General features: G+C 44.6%; 1 protein-coding gene across 3 annotated transcripts; it reads right to left on the bottom strand.

Annotated features, from left to right (window-relative positions):
• Positions 1-574: 574 nt before the first annotated feature.
• On the bottom strand, positions 575-19059 carry DDO (D-aspartate oxidase). 3 transcript variants are annotated; one of them, XM_067702356.1, is made up of 5 exons: positions 18602-18701; positions 16567-16742; positions 12151-12259; positions 8745-8921; positions 575-2014 (listed from the first exon to the last, which is right to left on the bottom strand). In XM_067702356.1, the coding sequence occupies exons 2-5, from the start codon at positions 16736-16738 to the stop codon at positions 1447-1449; spliced, it is 1026 nt and encodes a 341-aa protein (XP_067558457.1). In that variant the 5' UTR covers positions 16739-16742; positions 18602-18701; the 3' UTR covers positions 575-1446. The 3 variants fall into 3 exon arrangements, with proteins under 3 accessions (XP_067558457.1, XP_067558460.1, XP_067558458.1); XM_067702359.1 differs by lacking the exons at positions 16567-16742; positions 18602-18701 and adding an exon at positions 18796-19059; XM_067702357.1 differs by lacking the exon at positions 16567-16742 and having other exon boundaries at positions 18602-18687.
• Positions 19060-19257: the final 198 nt, after the last annotated feature.

Here is a 19257-nt window from a genome sequence, read left to right as displayed (position 1 = left end):
AGTGGACCTGTGCTGGGGGCTTTCTCTTTCCCATTCTCTTTGCCAGTTCCACATCTCCCCCCAGGATGTCTAAAATAGAACTTATCGTCACTAAACATAAGCCATATCCTCCAAAAATTAAAATTACACATATTTCTTTTTTTTGACCCTCATGTATCTATTTTCATTCACCTTTTCAATGATAGCTGTACTTTTTTTTTTTTGACCACACCACAAGGCATGGGGGACCTTAGTTCCCCAACCAGGGATCGAACCTGTGCTCCCTGCAGTGGAAGCGTGGAGTCTTAACCAATGAACCACCAGGGAAGTCCCGATAACTATAACATAAACACCATATACATTACATCTTATTAAGGCCTACTATTTAGGCCTATATTTAAATTAGAAATATTCAAACTTAGAAATTCTCCAGTCCTAGAAAATGTCAAATAAAACAGACTATTCTCATAAAAAAATAATTACATATATTTCTCCCAAGCTTTCTTACCTCAATGAATAGCATCTCCTTTACCATTCACTCAGCCAAAAACCCTCCTAAGAATTCACAATACACATGAACAGATTAAAGACCAAGTCAAGAATCCAGATTAGATTTATTAATTCAGCAATTCCCAAACTCATTTTATCATGAGATACATTTCCACTCCTCCCCAGTACCTTTTAACAACTTGCAGAAAACTCTTTGTTTATATTTTATTCAGAGTGATTGTTCCATTTTAATTAGCAAATTAGCCCTTTGACTGCACATACTATTCAATCTTCAAAAATGCTCAGGCAAAGTCAAACATCCAACAAACCAGCTCTCAATCATTTGTGGTAGTGGAAAGTACGCCCCTCAGGTTATTGACCCCAGATGGCAATTGAGTTAATGCCACATCTGTAGGCAATATCATCCCTATGTTCTACCATCAGTACCAGCTGAGAGTAAGTAGAGGTTGCCACTAGCACTAGCAGGAATCATGCTTTGTCTTCCACTAAATGGAATAAGCCTGAATTGTATATCACTGTAATTTTAAAGGATTATGGTGTTCACTTGACTGCAACCTATAAGCGTCATGGGCAGCTCTGCAACCAACACTGAGTTAAGTGTTTTCCATACATTATCTCCTCCTCTGGATTTATGAGCCAAAAAAAATCCCTGCAACCGTGTGAATCGGCATAGATCCTTGGACACAAGATCTAAAAGAAATCTTACTTTATAGCAAGTTTTTTTTAACAAAAATAGAGCTTTATGCCCTATGTCATTAGTACTAGACTTAAGTCTAGTGCTAAGTTAGATTAGTACTAATCTTACGTCTACTGATACATATTGCATCATTTCTAATTTTGAAAGCAAAGCCATGTCCAATTAAACTTTCATTCAATGGAAAAGTTATTTGAATCTCTTCTGGTACTTAAATTATATTTTGATTAATAGTTCTGGGGCCATTTGCTGTCACTTCATGCCTATAGCTTTGATTTGGGAGCAGGGGTCCTGAGGGCTTGGGCACACTCGCTCACCAGCCTGGCGGCCTCCAGAGCAGTGCCCCAGTGCATGGCTATGCCCCCACTACCGTGGCCATAGTGATGGACCACAGGCAGCCTCCGGCTGCCCTGGGCTAAGAGCTCTTTCTCCAGCCGCACACCTGGCCTGGAGGGCCTCAAGCCCACCTTCTCCCTTATGTCACAGGCTCCATGGAGAGAGGGCTCGAGGGCACAGCATCGGGAAAGAATCCCTTTGCTAATTTCTGCATCTGGGGACAGATTCCAGTCTCCTTTTTGCCTAGTTCCACCCAGGGTTACATTGGATATACCTGGGTAAATGTATGTCAGCCCACTCCCATCTCGGATAAAATGCTTCACCCAGGGAGCCTGCACTTTGAGCACTTGACCCCTCACTGGGAAAATCTTTGGGTCTCCTGCAAGCTGCCTGCTTCCAAGGCCTGAACAGTTGACCACAATGTCGAAGGACGGGTGAAGCTCCCACAGGTCTTCTATTCTTCGGGTGAGTATCAGACCCCCACTTCCTTTTAGCCTGGGGAGAACGAGAGACCATGAAGTGAGCCATAGCAGTTTCCTGCTCAACCCCTTACAGAAGTGATGGACAGGAACTCAGAAACAAAACTGAGGAGACCATCAAATGATCAAATACCTCCAGAGCTTCCAGGGCCCAAGCAGGCCAAATTCTAGCTGACTGCCTCACATCCTTGGAAACCAGGGATTCCTAAAGTTGAACCTAACTAAATAAATACCTATTTCAAAAACTCAAAGCAAACTACCTGCTTCATCCTTTTTATGTTTAATGGAGTTCCTAAATCATTCTAGATGCGAAATAAATACCAGGTTACCTGGTATTTTAAAACCCCCAAGCACTTTTTGTTCATGCCATTTATTTAGCACTTAAATTTACTGCCTTGGGGGTTTCCCTGGTGGCGCAGTGGTTGAGAGTCCGCCTGCCGATGCAGGGGACGCGGCTTCATGCCCCGGTCCGGGAGGATCCCACGTGCTGCGGAGCGGCTGGGCCCGTGAGCCATGGCCACTGAGCCTGCGTTTCCGGAGCCTGTGCTCTGCAACGGGAGAGGCCACAACAGTGAGAGGCCCGTGTACCGCAAAAAAAAAAAAAAAAAAAAAAAAAAAAAAAAATTTACTGCCTTGGACGTTCTGTCTCACGTTGTTAATTAACTCTTGCATGTTCTGGTGTACTACTCTGTTCTCCCTAACCAGATGGTTGGGACAGAGCTCACATGCACTCCTCCTTATGTCTACCACAGGGATGCTAGCATAAGAGGAACACAAAATATTTGCAGCTGATGGACTAAATAACAGTTGTGGTTGCTAATGATTTTTTGGACCAAGTACATCAAGAATGAAAAGAAATGGTTTATCCAAGTTCTGTAATCTTATTTTTTAATAGTAGTAAAATACGCATAACACAAAATTCACCATTTTGACCATTTTTAAGTGTACAGTTCAATGGCATTAAGTTTAATACATTCACATTGTTTGCAACCACCATCATCATCCAACTCCAGAAATTTTTCACCTTGCAAAATGAAACTATGTACCTATTAAACAATAACTCCAGGTCCTATCATCTTATTCATAGGTCACTTGTAGAATATAGGAGACGTAATATGAGAAAAAGACTATTGGCAGCTCTCTACACCAGGGTGCAGGTTGAATGCCTGTGTGCAAGGTACTGCTTAGAGGCAAAGGGCCCTTCCTCAGGATTGACAAAGGAGTTGGGAGACAGAGTGTAAATACTTGGCAGAATGAAGTAAGTTCCAAATGAGAGGTGATGTAGAATTGGAAAGCATGGGTTTAGGTCCCAGTTGCCTCACATTAGCTTAGCTTTGAGGTCTGGGCCAACTCACCTCTTGTCTCTGACCCTCAGTTTCCTCATCTGTGTTATGGGGATGACACCTCCCTTGCCTGTTTCAGAGATGGCTGTGAAGTTCAAGTTCAAGTGAAATAATAGGCATGACAGTGCTTCACAAGATGTGAGCACAACAAATTCTAGGGGACTGATATCAATAAATTATAAATTTCTCAAGGGGAGAGACTACGTCTTATGCTTCTCACTACACCTATGACCCAGCTCAATGCCCAATACCTAGTGGACTTGACATGAGTGTTGGCCAATACTGAAGACAATATGAAATCCTAGTTTGGGTATATGATGATTAACTCTATGTTTTGGCTTGACTGGGCCATGGGGTACCCAGATATTTAGCCAAACATTCTTCTGGGTGTTTCTGTGAGGGTATTTTTGGATGCAATGAACACATAAATTGGTAGACTGAGTAAAGTAGATTGCCCTCCTTCACATGGGTCTCATCCAACTGGTTGAAGGCCTGAACAGAACAAAAAGGCTGACCTTCCTCCTGCCAGACTGCCTTCAAACTGGGATATCAGCTTTTTCCTGTCTTCAGACTCAGACTAAAACATTCGCTCTTCCTGGGTCTGAAGTTTGCCAGCCTTCAGACTGGAATTACAGCCTTGGCTCTCCTAGGTCTCCAGCTTGCCAACTCACCGTGCAGATCCTAGGACATGTCAGCCTCCATAACTGTGTAAACCAATTCCTTATATTAAGTCTCTTTATATACATATTTTTTTCTATTGGTCCTGTTTCTCTAGAGAACCCTAAAAGCTAGAGAGTGGCACCACATTGGCATCCTTGCTTCAAACCTGAAGCAGGGTACTTTATTAACAGCAATCAGAAAATTAACAATTTTTAGTCCATTTGTCTGAAGAAAAGGAGAAAAAGAAGAAAACTAACTGAAAATCTCAGTTGGCAAATAATGCTATGCATAGAGATTCAGGGGGAAAATCCACTGTTTATTCCTAGTGACACTTAATGTAGCTATACTTAAAATATCATAGTTAGAATTTTTAAAATGCATTTTAGGTTTACAAAGCAACTAAATCTCTCTCTCTCTCTCTGTCTCTCTCTGTCTCTCTCACCATATAATTTTAACCTGATAATTTTAACCTCATCTGATGACCATACTGCTCACTCGTTCTGCTGCAATGCATGTTCTAATAAAATAAACTGCATTCTATTTCCCACTTCTCAGAAGATCCATCTCTGCCTTGTCCACTGCACGAACTTATTTTAATCGGTCTAAGCCCTGTTCAGTCACAGAGCAGCTTCTGTTCCCTTTGGGGAGGAGGTGTGGATGAGGCCTGGGGTTTCTATGGGCAGAGTGGTCCGGAGGGGAGCAGCCGTGCACCCTTAGTCAGTCCAGCAGGTGGGGTTCCCCTCTTCCACTGCCTTAGGGCAGCAATTGGAGCCCCAGTGGAAGCCCCCAAGGCCACTGCACCACAGCCAGCCTCCATCTATTCCCTACTAACCTTGTTGCCATCCTCAGAAAAAATAGGACTTCCCTGGTGGTGCAGTGGTTAAAAATCTGCCTGCCAATGCAGGGAACATGGGTTCGAGCCCTGGTCCAGGAAGATCCCACATGCTGCGGAGCAGCTAAGCCCATGCATCACAACTACTGAGCCTGTGCTCTAGAGCCCGCGAGCCACAACTACTGAAGACTGTGCGCCTACAGCCCGTGCTCTGCAGCAAGAGAAGCCACCGCAATGAGAAGCCCGCACACCACAACGAAAAGTAGCCCCCACTTGCCACAACTAGAGAAAGCCCAGGCGCAGCAACAAAGACCCAACACAGCCAAAAATAAATAAATAAATAAATTGAAAAAAAAAATAAACACCATCATTTTCCACTTTCCTGGCTGGTGCCCTCCTGCCTCATCCTTGTGTAACCAGGAAGAAAGTGGGGAGTTCATATTAGACCTGTGTCTAAGGCCAACTTTTGCCCATGGCTCCTCTAGTTAAGGGCCAGGGGCCAATGCTGGGAGTAGGAGGAACTCTCTAGGGGCCTGGAAAAGGAAGGCTGTGCTCTGGTGGGCACGGGGTGTGTTGGGCATGGGGGAGCAGGGGTCTACTGTGCACAGGAAGGGACCTTTGCAAGTTGGACATTTGTTAGGCAGGGATGACCTGTCACATGCCTGATGTACAATCCATATTTCTGTCCAACTGTCGAGGGAGTGGCATAGGCACTGCTGTGAGTCAGGCCAAGTAGGAGAACAGAAGCTATAGGAGACAAGAGTCTGGGACCCTGCAGGGAAAGTAACAGGGAGGACTCATTAGATGAGTGGGAAGGAAAGTGCAGGGAGAGAAGCTCAGTGTGGTTAGTGCTGTGCTCATTGCAGGGCCCTTATCAGGGCCACAGAATAAGGCGTGGCCTGCTGGAAAGAAGGCAACGCACCAACGTTACAGGGCCCCCAGCACCGAAATGGGGCACGCCTCTTTCTGAATGTCTCCCAAGGCAGGACCATCCTGCTCCAGCCGGGATGATTTATTTAGGTAGGATGCCTGGTGAAGAGACAGGCTCAGTTGACTTATTGCCTCTGTGATTCATTTCCTGGAAGGGCAAGTACAAAGCAGCAGAATATAACTCCACTGGCCAAAGATATAAAACATGATCTGCATGGCTGATTAACCCTCAGGGGGTTTTGTTTATTTGTTTGTTCTGGGTATTATTGGATTTTTTTTTTTTTTTTTTTGAGAAGCGGATGATTCCTTCTGTTCTTTGAAAAACGCTAACGATCTACTTTGTGGTTATAAAGTTTTTTTTCTTTCCTGGAAATTAATATTATTTCAGAAGGATAGAGCTTAAATTGAAGGCGTTGTTATGCGGCTTGCTAAGTAAAATGCCTGTTTTTGAGTCAGAACGCTGCAGGCTGAACACTCACACTGTGTAGAAGGCGCGTAGGAGGCAACATAACAGACCCTGGGTGTGAGGAACAAGCAGGGATTGTATGGCTCCCCAGCTGGGTCATCCGAGGTGGGAAGTGGGTGGCAGCCTACAGAGGGAGCCCCAGGGGTTCCACGCTCTCACCACCATGCTGCCTGGCCTCCCACCTGGCCTGAAGTCCTTGCTCTGAGAGGGTTGCCTTGGGCTTAAAGGAGTCCCCGCCCTACAAAGCCTTCCTCAGAAGTAAAGGGAGCGGGTGACCCTCTTCCTCCCCCACATTGGCCTTCTGGTCAGGTGCCAGGGCCTGAGGGAAGGGGGGCTGACCAATCTTACAGAGAGGAGGCCCCTGCATACTGTCTGTGCAGGCCCCTCACTGGGGGTTAAGAGGAAGCACGAAGTATCAGGGACCTAGGGGGGTACCAAAGCAGGAGGTGGGGCGGGGGTGGGACAGCTAGGACGAGGGTCTCCTCGTGGCTTCCCTGCAACAGTGTGTACTGTGGGTACTGTCTGTCTGAGGCACACACGTCCCCACCCACTGTCATGGTGGACATGTATATCAAACAAATGGACCTAAAAAGTCCTCCCCGGGACTCTATGGGGACAAAAGCAGCCCCTCAGACCTCTTCTCCTTGACTCTGTCACCTAAAAACAGACAGGAAACAGCATGCTCCAAGGCACGACTCCAGCTGGCTGGTCATCAGGCCCGATGGCGTTGCACCCGGGAGGTGGCTCCCACTGGCACAAAGTACCACTCGCTCAGGGTTATTTTAAGTAAAGTAAAACGCTGACAGCAGGCTTCCAACTAATGAGAGAAAATCAAGACTTTTCCCAGGCCTTCATCCCACAATTAGAGATTAGGCTCGAAAATAAGGTTATTATGGAAATAAGGGGGCTGTTTTCTAGAAGGTGATACTTGAACACATTGTTCAGGTAATACATGTTCTCGTGTGAAACTGGCTGAGGGTGGCCCAAAATAAATATGTATATATTTACAACAGAGCTCTCCCACTTATGGCTTGCCTAATAATTTCCCCTTATCTGAATTTTATTAAGATATATGATACCCCAACTACATATCAATAGCATTAGCAATTCCAATGTTCTTTTTCCAGGCATTTTTATAATATAAAGACAAAAATGCAACACCACACAACCTTGCCACTCAGAAAAGATGGTGATGCCCTGAAACTGGAATGTTGGCTGATGGGTAACTCCATCACACGATGGCTCAAATGTTCATTTATCAGCTGATATACAGTGGTTTAAATCTGGCATACAAACGGGTTTGTGGGCCAGCGACAAGGCACAAAAGTGTAGGTTTTATGAAACTGGCACTTTAAGAAGAAAAAAGTCCCATATAAATTGCTAAGAGATAAAAGTGAAAAGAGCACTTATAAAGCTACAAAAATATATCATGGTGCTCCCGGCATGTGCCTAACAGACTTAGGTTCCTTCCTCTGCACTCCCAATCCACCTTCATAAATTTGTATTTAACCCTCATCACATGTGTTACTGCAATTGTTAATTAACATGTATATCAATGTGCACACACATATATACACCATCATCCCCAAATAGACTATGAATTCCTCAAGAAAATTGATCATATTTTATCCTTCATTTTTGACTAGCTTCTAGCACAGTGCTAGGTATACATAGAAGTTCAACAAAGAATTGGGGAATTAATTAATTATTCCAATTAATTATCCTATCTCCTACATCTGGGACCAAGCCATTGCTGCCACTGCTTACCTGAAGTCACTTTTCCAACATTTACCCGATAATTTGCATTGTTCCTATTCATCTACCAAATATACAGACTTGGGGATTGAAAGGGCCAAAGTTTCACAACCTTCAACATGCTTGCAATTTCAAGATGAAACTAAAGAGAGATTTATTGATGTGTCTTAAATAAAAATACCCTTGATGTGTTTCCTAACCAACTGGAAACAGAAAGTCCTGAAAACCAAGCCAAAATGCAAGTTCATGAAATTTGGGGCTGAACTTGGTAAGGAAGCAATTACCTAATTTAGATAAGCCCTCACTTTTAAAGTTCTTGCTCATAACAAAATAAAATAGTGGGGTTATTTTCTTTTTCACTAATGAGAAAAAAATTCAAAAATAACTTATAATAAGCCTAAGATTCTCGAAAGAACTAGAGTAAATCATATCATTTTACAGCTGGAAGCATATTCTCCAAACATCTCACTTTACGGATGAGCAAAGTAAGATACTGTTTCAACGAGGGGGTCTTACTGGTGCGGAGAGAAGGACCAAATCGTGCATCAAGGTGCACAGTGAAGCAGAAGATGGACGTGTTACTAACTTGGGTATGACTCACTCCTTGTGGCACAGTGTCTTCAGAATGTTGTACAAAGCCCTAGCCACTAATGAACAGCAAGACACAGTGCACAAGAGCTCTGAGGAGCCACAGAGAAGCTATGAAGTTATTTATGGGTGTGACAGACAAAGAAAGCAGCAAAGAGCCACTTCAACTGACCTTTTCTCCAACCACGGGAGGTAGACAGGGCCTTCACATTTGAGTGTAGTAAAAGCCTGACCGAACACATGTTGGGGGAATTTCTTCAGCTCATCCTCAGTCATCTTTCGAAATCCCAGCACCACATCAGCCCAGAATGGCACTTCCTCAGTGGGAATGCTCCGAAATATCTGCCAACTCAAACACATAAAGTGGAAAAATTTCCTGAAGTTCTATGAAATTTCTAGTGAACTCCATGTTACATTCTCTAAAGCATTTTTAAAACACACTTCTTATACCCATACAGAGAAAGAAATTATTCTTCAATTCTCTCAGGTTCAGATAACTCAGTAGCTAAATTTAAAATGTTCATGGCGGGGGTGGGGGGTGCGGCATTGGAATAAGACATTTAAAAAGTTGTGTGCCTTTTAAAGATTGAATTTAACTCTCTTTTTCTAAAAAGCTCTTGCCCAGATTTTCTTTATTTACTTATGATGATGCATTTTTGAGGAAAGATTTTTCTGTTTTGCATAATGCTTTACATAAAGTGTAAGTAAACCATCAAAAGTTTAACGGTTGGCCTCAATTCTGAACAAAATATCTAAGTTAGAAGAAGCAACGGTGGTGGTGCAGGAGACAGGGCTGTGAATTATGAATTAAGTTGTAGATCATCACGTTACATTCTTGATAAGAGAAGCCAGGAGTTGTCAGGACAAGCCCTGTTATCGTTCAGTCATGGCTGGGGCTGATGAGGCTAGAAAGATATCAGTTGTTAACAAGAAGCCTATAACTTTGCTATCAATAGCTGCTAGGCATATGTTTGGATTTATAAGTATCGGGCTCTTTACATCAATAGGAATAAATGTTGCAAAGCATGGCTGCTCTGAAGTAGCAAGGGAAGTCATTTGAGTGCTATACATGGTTGCTAATGCTATGGTAATTAATGTACTGGAATTTATATCTCTAAGTAATTCATTCTATACGGTTCCTGTGGAAGGTATAAATGTTGTTTGCTGCAGGTCTCTACAACAGGCCCTCTTGCTGTCTCATGCTGCACACTCTCCCTGGGCTAAATTGTCCTCTTCCCTGTCTTCACCATCATACTATAGGCCAAACACTCAGAAGACTATATCTCCTCTTCTCTCTCCTGAGCTCCAAAACCAGATCCAGACCCATGTTGCCTACTCTCTACTGGAGAAGTCTACCCCCATGTCTCAGACATTTACCCCATGCCCACTGCTCTTTCCCTCCCCCTTTCCCCATCCACCCAGGTGCTAACTCCAGAAACCAGAGAATCATCCTTGACCTTCTCTCCACTCTCACCCGCTACATGCCATCAATTATCAAGTCCCATCTAATCTCCTCATAAGCATTTCTCAAATCCATCTGTTCTCTATGCCCACTATCAACACCTAATCTATCCCACCATCATCTCTCTTTGCACAAATCTGTTCTCCACACTGCAGACAGAATGTTTTTGAAATGCAAATATGATCAGTTACTTCACTGTGTAAATCCCTCAATGGATTTCCATTACCCTAGGCGTTTTTCAGTCCCTCCAACACACCAGAGTCACCCTAGATTCAGGTCTATGCATGTACTATTGCTTCTACCTGAATGCTGCCTCCTCTGCCCTGGACCCTATCTCTGTCCCCTTCACCTCTACAGGGTCAGCAGACTAACCTACACTCATGTGGATGGTCTCCACTGAAACATCACTTTTTTTCTGAGTGGCTTCTCATAACTTACCAGAACAAGTTTATTCTCCAGATAAATGCTTCCATAGCACCCTGTACTCTTCCCTTGGTGACTCATGTCTCATATGTAACTCATTAGATTTAGGACATTCCCTACAGAACATAAGCTACATGAGGGCAGGACCATGTCTGTCTTTCCTAAAAAGTCACTCAACACATATTTATTGAGCATCTACTATATGCCAAGCAATATGTACTAAGTTGCTCATTTCTATTTCCCTAATTCCTAGAAGAGTACCTGATACTGGTGAATGCTGAGTAAATTGTTTTGAAGGAATAAATAGATGAATAAAGTTTATACTTATGCCAAGGTGCATAGGACATTTGTGCCCTTATCTTCACTTGACTGATTCAAATACTTTTTGGAAGCAAGTGGGATAAAAATCATTCATATGAGGAAAATAAATAACTCTTTTTTAGAATGGCTTAAAGTACATTCCTTTTAATATCTTCAATAGTGGCAAAGTCTTGCTCTTGAAAGGACATTTGAATCTTGGACACAACTATTTCCAAAAATTACTGAGAGCTGATGTTTGTGAATTAGACTGGGTCGTGCTGGGTTTGGACAAAAACAAAGTGTGACCATAAATCAATGACAACGATGTTTCTATGTGGCTTATCAACTGGCTCTGGAGAGAGTTACAGTTTCAATCCATCTTCAGAAGGTAGAGAAGTAAAGCTGCTCCTTTGGGTAGGGACTTTGAGAAATTAGTGATATCAATAGCGTTTGGTGTTTGTGATGGTGAGGGAGAGCAAGAAGCGGAATAGAGTAGAAATCTGCCTGATGCAGGTACGTTCACCAGCAGAAAATGTCAGCAGACAGCCTGAACTCAAAAGAGGAGACAGGGCATTTTTTTTTAAAACAGCACAAAAGATGCAGTGGTTTTGAGAACTTAGTAAAAGGCAGACATCCCTCTGTTCTTCAGAAGGCTGTAGGGCATAGTTGTGTTATCACATAGAATAACACAGACAATGTATGTGTTATGTCGTAACTTAGAAGTGACAGTATGGTTAGTGATTTCTGTCTGAGAAGATATAGAAAGGTATTGTCATATTTTAAGTGCCAGTTTGTGTTAGAAATGTTTAATATTTTAAACTCTTTTATTTAATTTTGCATTTCTTCGGAAATTGGATGTGAAAAATCAAATGAAGCTTGCTAACCATTTCAGAAATATTTTTTCCCAAATGGCATTTTAAAAGGTAACTTTAGAGACCTATAATAGTTGCTTTTTTGGAACACTTCATTCTCCATGGACACCAAATAAGAAAGATGTGCCTGTGCCTTGGGCCTCTGCACCCATTCCCATATCAATCACACCTGTTTGCTTTCCATCAGCACCCCCCCCATCAGCCCCATATAACCCAAACTCAGTGTTTACCTGCTATATATATTTTTAGCCATATTTGTAAATCACTGCATATTCCCTGAGGAAACTCAAAATAGCATTTGTGATGAGAAACTATAATGGTTGTTTACTGTTTAAAAGTCTAATGCTATAACTTGTCTTTCTTGAGTTCTTTGGAGTAAAGCCTAAAATGTTCTTCTAAATCCTCCTACATCTAGTTCAGCACTCTGCTCATAGCAGGTACTCAGTGATATTTTCTGTTGAACTCTAAAGTCTGTTAAGATCACTCTAAATTCTAAAATAACTTCAGATTTCCTCTCTTACCCAGACACCAGGAGAACACCAGCATCTTCAGCTTCTGCAGAATTGGCAATTGCAAACAGGTGATCAAAAGTCTCTTTAAACCACTGCTTCTGCTTGTGAATGGGTGTGTCTGTGATGGTGGAGAAAAGCAAAGCAGAACAGAAAGGAAAATAATGACAATGACTATCTTCAGAGAAGCTCCTTCCTACAAACTGGGAAAAACTAAAGAGGCAGGGAGGAACATTCAGATAAAGTACCACACTGTGGCGGAGGATCAGTCAGCCACCAGAGTTTTGAATGTTGACACTTGCTGTCAGGGTCGGTTCATATAATTATTAATCAACAGAGGGGAAATCAACCGATGAGGGAAAAATCTAACATATGGGCCAGCTGGAAGGGGCGTATTGGCCTTTGGCACTAGGCATATTTCAGAGGTCCTTGAAAGGTCCATAACCAATCTGAGCCAAGTTAGCCAATCTGGCTGAGGCATCCAGCTGGCCACACAGTCGAGATGATAGGAGAAAGAACCCAGGGCCTCTTTCCTGAGGGCTGAAAACATGGCAGGAGATAAGGGGAGATCTGTGGGGCCCAGATCAACCAGGTCGAAGAACAGACTGAACGTCAGTGGGAAGCCAAGGTTGCTCACCCTTCTGATACAAGGAAACAAGGCCTGCATTGTGGAACTGAGCTCCCTACAGCCCCATCCAAGGCTGCCATTACCTCCATTCCCCTCCATTCCATGGAATCATAGACCAGCTTGGAGTAGCATTCCTGGGGTCACCAGGGGTGTGCAGGGACCACACCTCTCTGTCAGAGTCCTGTGGAACAGTGCCCCCTATCCCCCAGGCATCCCTGCCTGTGTACAGGAGATTGGATCTGGACATAGCTCTGGAAGGGTTCCAGGCCTGCCAGGGAGAAAATACGGGTCAGGGTTCAAGCCCCAAAATAATAGTGTCCAGTGTAGGCACAGAGAGCAAGCATGACACAGAAGCACTGACAAATCCAACTGTGGATGAAGTATTTGGCCGTCTGATCCCTGTGGGAAGGTCATGAGAAAGAGTCCAGGGTCAGGCCAGGGACTGGGGAACAGTAATCCTGAGGGGCTGCTATAGGGGGAGACACAGAGGAGATGGGGGAACTGAGCAGAGAGGATACTGGGTCAGCTTTGCTTGGAGAGATGTCCCTAGAGCTCACCGTAGAGATGAAAAGCCCCTGGAGGCATCCTGCTTCCAGGTGAATGAGGGCATTTCAGTAGCAGGTTTTAAAGCAATTCACTTGTTCAGGAGCCAGTAAATATTTCTTTAGTAGTGGATCTGTGCTGTTGTCTTTAAACATATGCCCGTGTGAACTCAACACTCCCAAAATTGCAGACTGGGTCTACTGGTTTACAAATAAGGAGGAAATAAATAATAAACTGCAAAGAACTAAATTAGACCTCATATGGATTATACCCCAACAATCTAAGACAGTGTACGAGGCTGTACTGAAATGCACACCCCCGTTCCCACTCCAAACCTTAAAAAACAAAATAGTGACTGCTATTCACATACTGCAAAAGTCACCCCAAAAGAATAGACAATTCCAGTTCAACAGTGGGTAAAGCAAGCCTGGAACCTAATTCACGTTCAAGTGCTGGTAAAAGAAAACTGTAGCCAGAGTAGCGGTAATAACAATAGCAAGTGCTGACATAGCACTTACTATGTCCAGGCACTGTTCTAAATGCTTTACATGTATTAACTCATTTAACCCTCACAACAAACCTATGGGACAGTATAGTCCCCATATGGTATTGACATTTATGGGCACAGAAGATTTTCATCACTGGGGCTGGTCTGAAAGAAGCCCAGAGAGAAAACCAAAGTCTATCTAGCAGCACCAGAGAGAAAGACCCTTATCCAGGGGCCCCAATCACCCAGCCAAAGGGTGAGCTGGGCCTCAGTGGCCTGAATGAACTCTCAGGTGAGCCTCCTTATTTGAAGATGATTCCATGACTATCAGGCAGCCTTCTCACCATTCACCTGGGCCTGAGGCATACAAGGGGATGCCTGGGAGATGGACACAAGGACTCTGGTCACAAGAAAGGTGTCCAGTGTGAACTAGCATTCTGCAAACACACCAGGCTCCTGTGCTTGTTTCCTGCAAGGCAGCTCTCAAGAGGTACACTAGCAACACGGGTGCTGACAAAGCCAATTTCCTGGACTGCAATAGTGAGGCGACTGCCCTTCCCACTCTGGCAGAAAATGGGTTTATCCTCTGTTAGGTGAAGCAGGGGGTGTCTCTGGACTAGGAAAACACCAAGTGCAGGCAAAGGCAGGAATACCCTAGTGAAAACAAGAGCATTAAGGAAACATGTGCAAACCACATGCTAAGACCTCAGACCTCTTCTCCCCCTCCTTCTAGAATGCTGCCAGCCAGGCTTTCACCCACCCCAGCCAGGGGACTGGAAGCCTCTTCTCTGGGAAACATGACTTGCCCAAGAAGAAAGACTTAAATATAATGACATCAGAGGTTCTCCAACCAAGCAGCACTCCCATCTCACTCCAGTGAGCCTCAAGGCAACGAGCCCTATGCAAGGACCCAGAAACTCCCATCAGCTGTTTAGGATCCTGTTCTTAAAGGTCAACAGACAGGTAAAGATGGCCAGACCACATGGCCAAGGAAAACCTGTAACATGAAAAATGAGCACATCAAATAAAAAAACACAACTTGGAGACAACAGAAGCTATGCAGGGAGGAAAAACTTTTAAAACTATTACTAGTGTCTTCAGAAAGATAAGACATTGCAACCACAGAACACAAATAGTATAACAAAGGGAAATTCAGAGAATAAAAATGATCTTTGGAATATTAAAAATGCTACGGTAGAAATAATAAATCCAACAGCAAGGCAAAAAGAAAAAATTGAGAAAATCTCCCAGAAAGTAAAATAGAAAGAGAAAAAGATAGAAATAGGAAGGGGAAAAAATTGAGACAATGGGAGGACTTGTCCAGGAAGCCCAGCAAAACAGCAATTCTGGACAGAAAGGCAGAGACGGCAGGAGGGAGGAATCGGCAGTCGGGTAACTCAGAGATTGTATCTTGAACTGGAGACATGAGTTTCCAGATTAAATAGGCAGGGCAATTTTCAAAGTCCAGATTGCTGTTTTTTTGGTAATAACATAATGATGTGACTGCTTAAACTATGTCCATGTATAACTTTGATACAAAAATAAAAACTAAAATTAAAGGGGAGAAAGGAGAGTGGAAATGAGGAAGTGAAGACACTGAGTATAAACTTCATTAGCTGCAAAGTGATTTTGTTTCCTATTTAATGCTATTTCCTCCTCTTCCCATTTCGTATGACGAATATAGAATGGAAAGGACGCATGAAAGTGTTTTTAAAAATCGATGCATTGGGACTTCCCTGGTGGTGCAGTGGTTAAGAATCCGCCTGCCAATGCAGGGGACACAGGTTCAAGCCCTGGTCTGGGAAGATCCCACATGCCACGGAGCAACTAAGCCCGTGCACCACAACTACTGAGACTGCACTCTAGAACCCTTGACCCACAACTACTGAGCCCACGTGCTACAATTACTGAAGCCTGGGCACCTGGAGCCCGTGCTCCACAACAAGAGAAGCCACGGCAATGAGAAGCCTGCACAATGCAACGAAGAGTAGCCCCCGCTGGTGGCAACTAGAGAAAGCCCACACACAGCAACGAAGACCCAATGCAGTCAAAAATAAATAAATAAACTAATTAATTAATTTTTTAAAAAAATCAATGCATTTTTAGTCCTGAATACATATTGACTGATTGTTTTTAAACTGGCTTAGAAGTGAGGATAATGTTAGTCCCATTACAAGTATTTTCTGACTTGATGGTCACTACTGGTATCAGTAGAAAGACTTCGAGTTACCAGTTACCAACTGCGGTAGCCATTGGTGCTGTTTACCAAATACTCTGGCTGTCTACCTTCTGGGAGCCTTATAGACTTGCACTTCCTGGCCTCCTTCTGAAGGGTGGGAGCATGTGACTAGCACTAGCCAATGAGCTGTCACCAGAAGTGATGAATGTTGCTTCCTGACCATGAACCTTTAATTGCTAAGGCAAGACCCCTCAGGGCTCTCAATCCCCAGCTACAGGTACTGACCACATTCAAGGCTCTGGCTGCTTCATCAGCTTAGACCCCTGAGTGATGAACAGAACCCTTGCTGATGCTCAGTCAACATACAGCATGAGCAAGAAATAAACCTTTGCTTTTTAAGCTGCTAAGATTTGAGGTTCTTTCTGTCTTGCTGCATAACTGAGCCTTCCCTAACAGATGAACCAACAAGATGTCAAAAGTGCACACTACCCTTACGTGAACATCCAGCTGTCTTTGTCAGCAGAATTCCACCAACGTCATTCTATCTAACGTCCATCATATCTGACAGAGGAGCAGAAATCTCTTTCTCACCTGGATAAACAGGAGGAATAAGCATTCCGGCTGCCACATCACTCGTGGTCTCGGGAGTGAACTGCTCTGAAATGACTGTAATGGAGCATCGCGGGACTAGTTTGGAAATGCACACAGCAGTGGAGAGTCCCATCACACCAGCTCCCACAGTTGCAATCCGTACTGTACCCATGGGCCTGTGAGGAGGCACAGTGTGAGCTACAAACCTTGTTTCAAGAGTTATTCCGTCCAGTACAAAGCTTGGGCCTGAAGGTTCTTTCCTTAGGTCCACAGTCTCTCCAAATACAACCTTTCTTGCCGGCATTTCTCATGGGATAAAGAGAGCTCCCTGTAAGCCCTCTTTCCATTAAATGTCAGGGTACGGACAACAAGGTCTCCATGGAGTTTAGACATGAGTCCCAAACCTGGGACTAAGTTGCCTTTAGAACAAAGGACAGCTGAGTAAGTCTGCACTTGGGGGTGGATTTCTACTCATTTCATTCCTAAACCCTTTTCCCTGTGGACACGGCCTAGGGAAGGTTGGTGAAATAAGCGAGGTGGACAAGAGCAGCAGAGCTGCTGCATCTGCTCCCAGAAACCTTCCGAGGAGCAGCCACGGAGAGGGCACGACCCAGATCCTAGGGCACTTTAGAACTCAGCTGTTACTGTTTACAAACTGCTTTTTAATTATAACAATGTGACACAAAGTCCGAACAACGGAACTCAGCATCTCTCCTGCTCTTCACTCTAACTGGAAACCCACTCCTCCCACAAAAACCTCTGTCCTGAAACCCCATCCTCTGAGAGCAGACTTTCCAGGTAAGGAGCCTGGATTCCTTCGTGGACTCAAGTTCTGATTCCGTAACCTGGGGAGCTAGCCATGGTCTCCTCGCCTCCACTCCCTCATCTGTAAACCAGGCCGGGTGAATTGTTTATTAGATCCTGCGGGTGGTAAATAACAGAGATGCACTGAGGTTGTCTTGTAAAGGGGGCTTCTTCTGAGAGTGCATAGGGAAATGCAGGAGACAGACATCCAGGGGTCTGGGCTGGGCATCCTGAGACCGGCACCCAGGGTGGAAACCAGAGGGTTGATGAGGGTTCAACACTCTCCCACCGCCTCACCTCTGAGCACCAGGAGTCCACTGAGCCCTCTCCACTGTCAGCTCCCGTGTCCCCTCAAGCTTCCCTGCTTATCTTTCCACTTCTGGTTCCAGCTAACTTCCCCTAATAGGTCTCAGGTGGAAACTCCAGAGAGAGAAAATGCAATTAGTCCAACTGGTCGTCACCAGCCCTATTACACAAAGCTCTAGCCCCAGCCCAGCTTGTTGGGCTGACAGAGCCTATAAATCTGCCCTTGGCACAGGTGCCCTTCCTTGTCCAGTCAGCAATAGCCAGGGCATCGGGTCATGTGGTACAAAACACGGCCACCTGCACGTAAAATTCATCTTTTCTCAGGAGGGAGTGGCGTGGTTCGCTCCACTGTGAGTACAGCAAAGGCAATCAGCGCTCACTTCCATCTCTGAAGGTCTCTGGCACTGAGATATTGTAAAGTCTTCCAAAGTGGTTTAGTGTGTGTTATTTCCATTTCTCAAGCAGTATACAGTTTCCTCAGCCATAATTTTATCTGACTGCTCCCCAGTGGGCTGGCTAGCTGAGAAGGAACAGGATTGCCAGGGCAGAGGGAAGAGAAGGGAAGGGTCCAGGGCAAGGAGCAGACCAGTGGATGGGGGGCAAGCTTGAGGAGCGTAGTCCTGTGCGTGGCCCCTAGAGGTAGAAAGCAGACACCTATCCCCTTACCGGCTTTCCTATTTCACAAGGCCTCCCCTTCCCAGCAACTTTCTCAAAATAGCTTGAATAAATTAAGTTGAAAGGGAAAGTAACCTGTGGCTGAGAATATCCAGCTACCAGGGAAGAGAAAAGTGACCCAGCAAAGGGGGTACATTCTGGTCCAGTGACCTGTGAATCTCTGTCACCTGATCCCCCTTAGACACACCCCCCAAACTCGTGGAGTAGGTCCAGAACCACCCCTGAGCGGAAAGCAGGAGCATTCAAGTACCTGTCTCTGAAAAGGCAGCCTTGGAACCCACCGAAGGCTCTGGCACCAAAACTTGTTTTCCCAGTGAGTGGTTGGTCTAGTGCCCTAAGAGACAGAAGAAGCAAAACTGCTTCCCATTGGCGGATTTATTAAGGACATTCCCTCTAATCTTAATCTCCATTGGCCCACACGCCTCTGTCTCTGTCACTTATTACCCTGGAGAAAGGAGCGATTGACCTCATCTCGTCCGTGGAGCTGCAGCTCTGCTGATCCCCTGGAAGCCGGTCCGTGCTTGGCAGCCCTCGCTTCTCTTCCTGGTTTACAAACCCTCTGTCTTGCCACAAATCTGGGATTTCTCCAACTGATTTGTAAGCGTGGTAAATAAGGGGTGAACCTGTCCAACTTCCAGCACGTTCCATCCAGAAGCAGACGCGTTTTCCTCATTTGGCTGCCCCGAGTTAGCGGCCCTCTCCTGGTGCCGGGCTCTGCTGAGTCAGCTGATGGGGGTGGGAGTGGGGTTGGGTGAGGGCAGAATAATGTTGTTGATCACTAAGATGATGACCTGATTGCAGCTGGAAAAAATGATTCAGGAATTAATCTAGGATAAGAATCAAATGATTCTTTAGCCCACGTATTCAAATATTTGCTGAGTGTCCACTGTGTGGTAGACACTTTAC

This window comes from Pseudorca crassidens, chromosome 13, assembly GCF_039906515.1.
Source record: "Pseudorca crassidens isolate mPseCra1 chromosome 13, mPseCra1.hap1, whole genome shotgun sequence".
Lineage (NCBI taxonomy): Eukaryota > Metazoa > Chordata > Mammalia > Artiodactyla > Delphinidae > Pseudorca > Pseudorca crassidens.
This window is presented reverse-complemented; position numbering and strand designations above follow the sequence as displayed.

What these genes read in the sequence shown, in the direction of transcription:
- DDO (XM_067702359.1), bottom strand. Translation starts at nt 19,024, where the DNA reads ATGAGGAAAACGCGTCTGCTTCTGGATGGAACGTGCTGGAAGTTGGAC. An exon ending in CAATCGCTCCTTTCTCCAGG is followed by an intron (nt 12,260 to 18,795) that starts GTAATAAGTGAC and finishes CCACCATCACAG; the next exon opens with ACACACCCATTCACAAGCAG. An exon ending in CTCCCGTGGTTGGAGAAAAG is followed by an intron (nt 2,015 to 8,744) that starts GTCAGTTGAAGT and finishes CGTTCTCCCCAG; the next exon opens with GCTAAAAGGAAGTGGGGGTC.